This window comes from Palaemon carinicauda, chromosome 6 (genome assembly GCF_036898095.1).
Source record: "Palaemon carinicauda isolate YSFRI2023 chromosome 6, ASM3689809v2, whole genome shotgun sequence".
In the NCBI taxonomy this organism is placed as follows: domain Eukaryota; kingdom Metazoa; phylum Arthropoda; class Malacostraca; order Decapoda; family Palaemonidae; genus Palaemon; species Palaemon carinicauda.
This window is the reverse complement of record NC_090730.1, coordinates 74,201,430-74,205,497: the sequence shown is the minus strand read 5'-3', so window position 1 is coordinate 74,205,497 and position 4,068 is coordinate 74,201,430. Positions and strand designations below refer to the sequence as shown.

At 35.7% G+C, this 4,068-nt stretch overlaps 1 protein-coding gene across 1 annotated transcript; it reads left to right on the top strand.

Annotated features, from left to right (window-relative positions):
- Window positions 1-974: 974 nt before the first annotated feature.
- Window positions 975-1,703, top strand: LOC137643083 (uncharacterized). The gene is made up of 2 exons (XM_068375928.1): window positions 975-1,020; window positions 1,183-1,703. Exons 1-2 carry the CDS (start codon window positions 975-977, stop codon window positions 1,701-1,703), a joined length of 567 nt encoding a protein of 188 aa, XP_068232029.1.
- The last annotated feature ends 2,365 nt before the right edge of the window (window positions 1,704-4,068 follow it).

Here is a 4,068-nt window from a genome sequence, read left to right as displayed (position 1 = left end):
AGCCAGACAGTTAATTCTAATAGCCAGGCCTTCCCCATAATAAGGCTCAATACTACACAGTATTCTAGAAGTTTTATTACAGCTGTTACCAAGTTGTGGAATGAACTTCCTAATAGGGTAGTTGAATAAGTAGAACTTCAAAAGTTCAAAGTTGAAGCAAATGTTTTTATGCTGACAAGGCTGACATGAGTCTTTTTATTGTTTATATATGACATATATGTTTTTGACGTTGATAGTTTATATAGGATATATCTGTTTTGACGCTGTTACTGTTTTTAGAATGATATATTGTTAATTCATTCTCGTCATTTATTTGTTTCCTTATTTCCTTTCCTCACTGTGCTATTTTTCCTTGTTGGAGCCCTTGGGCTTATAGCATCTTGCTTTTCTAACTAGAGTTGTAGCTTGGCTAGTAATAATGATAACAATAATACTCAGGCAGGTGGTCAACTTCTCACCCCACCCAATGACTTTCTTCAGTAGAAAACTGTCCAAGAGGGAATACAGCAATTCTACCTTCAACCACAAACTGCTGGCAGTGCATTTGGATATCCTTCACTTTCACCACATCTTAGAGGGTGCACTCTTCGTCATTCGCACAGACCACATGCCCCTCTTGCACAGTTTCATTGAACATTCCGGCGCCTGATCCGCATTTCATTGCCTACATCCCTCCGCCATGCCAGAATACAACTGCACCCTTCAACATATCTCCCATAAAGAAATTAATCCTGTTTCCAATATCCTGTTAAAAAACATATTGGCTGTCATTCACCTGGAATTGGATTGCATTGCCTGGCAGAAAACCAACAAAAAGATCCACAGTACCAAGCCTGCAGGACATCCTGCACCCCTCCCTTTGGAAGACGTTGACCTCAACATCTCCAACGCCACCCTCCTCTAACACGTCAGAATTGGTAGGCCATGCCTGTGGATATCCTCCCCAAATCACCAACATGTGTTTAATTAAATCCATGGTGTCTCACATCCTTCATACCGATCTACTGCACAACTACCGAAGTAAAAGTTCATTTGGCCTGGCATTACAAAGAATGCTATAGATTTGGGTCTATGCCTTTACTTCATTCCAAACTTAAAAAGTACATCAATGCATAGATTCAGTAGTGGGCACCTTTCCTAAACCTAAGCCTTATTTTGCCCACTTTCACATTAACGCAGTAGGTCCCCTACCTACATCACAAGGACACCATTGCCAATTTACTGTCATTGACCTCTCCACTCATTGGCCTGAAGCCATCACCATGCAAACGGCAACATCAGCCTCATGTATACCCGCATTGCTCTCAGGGTGGATAGTGAGATTTGGTATCCCTAAGCATATTACTTTTGATAGAGATACCACTTTCGCCTCTCAATTGTTGACATCCTTAGCAAATCTCTTGGACATCATCATACATCCGACAAATGCCTACAACACTGCAGCCGACAGAATGGTTGCACACTTTTATTGCACCCTCAAAGCTGCTTTGATGTGTGGCTACAATAACTCCAACTTGTTTACTCAACTTCCCTTGGTCCTCCTTGTATTAAGGATCACTCCTAAGGACACCCTAGATGTTTCAGCAATTGAAATGGTCGTCCCTGTGGAGTTTATTCATCTGCAACCTCCTCTGAAAATCTCCTGTGCCTACGTCATGTTGTGGGGAAATTTACTCCCTGCTGCCAGACTTGCAAGCCCCTAGGGAAGCAACACTTACCGAAAGGTTTAAACACTACAACACATGTCTTCGTGGCATCGACACCTGCAAGCCACCACTGACACCCGTTACATAAACCCATTCATTGTTATCCGTGACATCCCAAAGGCTTTCTCAATTAACATTCGTGGCAAACAAGGATGGGTCTTCATTATTGCCTAAAACCTGCGTATATTCTGCAAGATGACCATCTAGGGTAGGATGTTCTATTCCACATGTATGACTACTTTAGGTGGGAGCCATGTAATGCAAACGTGTATCATGCACTCTCGTGTATTGTATGCGATTGTTTATTTTTTATCTCTCTCTCTCTCTCTCTCTCTCTCTCTCTCTCTCTCTCTCTCGTACTGATAATAAAAAAAAAATAAACTTGTCATTACATGTTTCATATTGTTAAAGTTTTTATGTCATGTTTTCCTCAGCCGTTTGTATAAAAGGTTCTGATGTCGCATTTATAAAACATTCATGTCCAGTCCATATTTCTTTTGAAACCTAGTTACACCTTGCCACAAGAGTGACGACGAAGATTATCTATTCTTATATAACACGTTAGTGTTGGAAATAAATGGATCTCTCTATTGTTTGATTGTCCTGTTGTTATACCAATAATTTATATCAATATTATTCGGTACACAAGTATATTACCTTTTACATTTACGATCTCTCCATTCCTTTTTCAAATATATAATCTATTTTATAAATAAGAATTGAGAGAGAGAGAGAGAGAGAGAGAGAGAGAGAGAGAGAGAGAGAGAGAGAGAGAGATAGAAGTTATTATTTATATACATTTATGGTATCGAATACATTGTCTACAATGGTTACAAACACTTTTATGATATGATTTTTACTTTGTCAGTGGAGCAGTGAATTTAGAATAGATATTAGAAATTTTACAATAACAAAGTTTTGCAAAATAATTAATAACAATCATCAAGAGAGTAATTTACCTTTCAAAGTGTAATAATGTAAAGGAAAAGGAAAAGTAGGGACATGAATAGGGGAGTCGAAGAGGAAAGGTTGTGGAAGTGAGGAATTTACAGTACTTTAAGTAGGTACTACGGACGTGTTCAGTAGTACCCAAGCTCGTATGTCCGAAATCATTAATCAATTTGCTGGCTAACCAATCAAAGTAAAGAGTAAAGTGCCTGAAAATGTGAAATTGGGCAAATGAATTTATTACTAAAATTATGGGAGGATTTGAAACACACTTTTTCAAAGTAATGCATCGATATTTTAATGAATCTGAAAGTTATTACTAAAAAATGTGATGACTAAAACTCTCTGAGAGTTATTAGTAGCTGTTTGAAAATGAATAATTTCGTAATCATCACTAAATGCAGATAAAAATGTTCGAAAATAAAGATAATCAACACTAATAAAAATATTGAAATAAACTGATGAATGGAAATATTAATGCAATAACACTGATTTCTATGACTCATTTCTAATCCGACATAAAGATGTGAATAACTTCCGTCCTACTTCCATGTTTCGCAATATTGGGCTGTGTTTATGATTTTATTATTCACCTCTTAAACTTTTGCATTTGTTTCTATTACGCAATGAATGAGCAAGATTGAAGGGACATTATGTGTGCCTCTGTTTGTTAATCGAAACTTAACTTTAGTTATCAGAACCATTTAAGAAAAAATTTGGATAGAAAAGGACACAGTAGAAAAATAATACCATTTTTTATAATAGAAATACTGTTTATTTCTGTTGAGAAATAAAAGTACCAAAAAGTTAGTTCTTAATTGAAAAAATACTTGTGAAAACTACTGGTTTTTCATTTTATGTTTATTAGTAACAGTTACATTTTTAAACTTTGTAAATGGATTGAAAATAAAAAGCGCAAAAAAAAGTAATAATAATAAATGGAATGGTGGGCTAGCTATTTCAAAATCCATTACATCAACTCTCCCTTTTTAAATATTTATTCCTGTATCCGTTTATTATTTTCCTGAAGAACTCCTTTTGGTTATTAAGTGAAACCAACTTGTACTTTATCGTCCCGATATTCGTTGCATTTCTTTTCACTTATTTAAATAGCAGTGCTCTGAAAATCTAAATTAGTAATAAATAAAAATCATTCAAATGCCCAATGTGTCCGTCTGCTTCATTCAATATTCAGGTGGGTGTTTGGTTTTAAAATTTGTGAAATAGAAACAATTGTTTGATGCATCGTACTTAAAAAGTCTATTAGACCAATTGTTCCGGACACTTTCTACTTTTTCTACCATTAAAATTAAATATTTTATATTTACATTTCGTCGATTTTCCTATTGGATTCCCATGCATGAAAATTAGTGAATCTAACTCAATTCTATATTTTATTGAACTAACTTTGTTC

What these genes read in the sequence shown, in the direction of transcription:
- LOC137643083 (XM_068375928.1), top strand. Translation starts at nt 975, where the DNA reads ATGGTGTCTCACATCCTTCATACCGATCTACTGCACAACTACCGAA. An exon ending in TCTACTGCACAACTACCGAA is followed by an intron (nt 1,021 to 1,182) that starts GTAAAAGTTCAT and finishes TTAACGCAGTAG; the next exon opens with GTCCCCTACCTACATCACAA.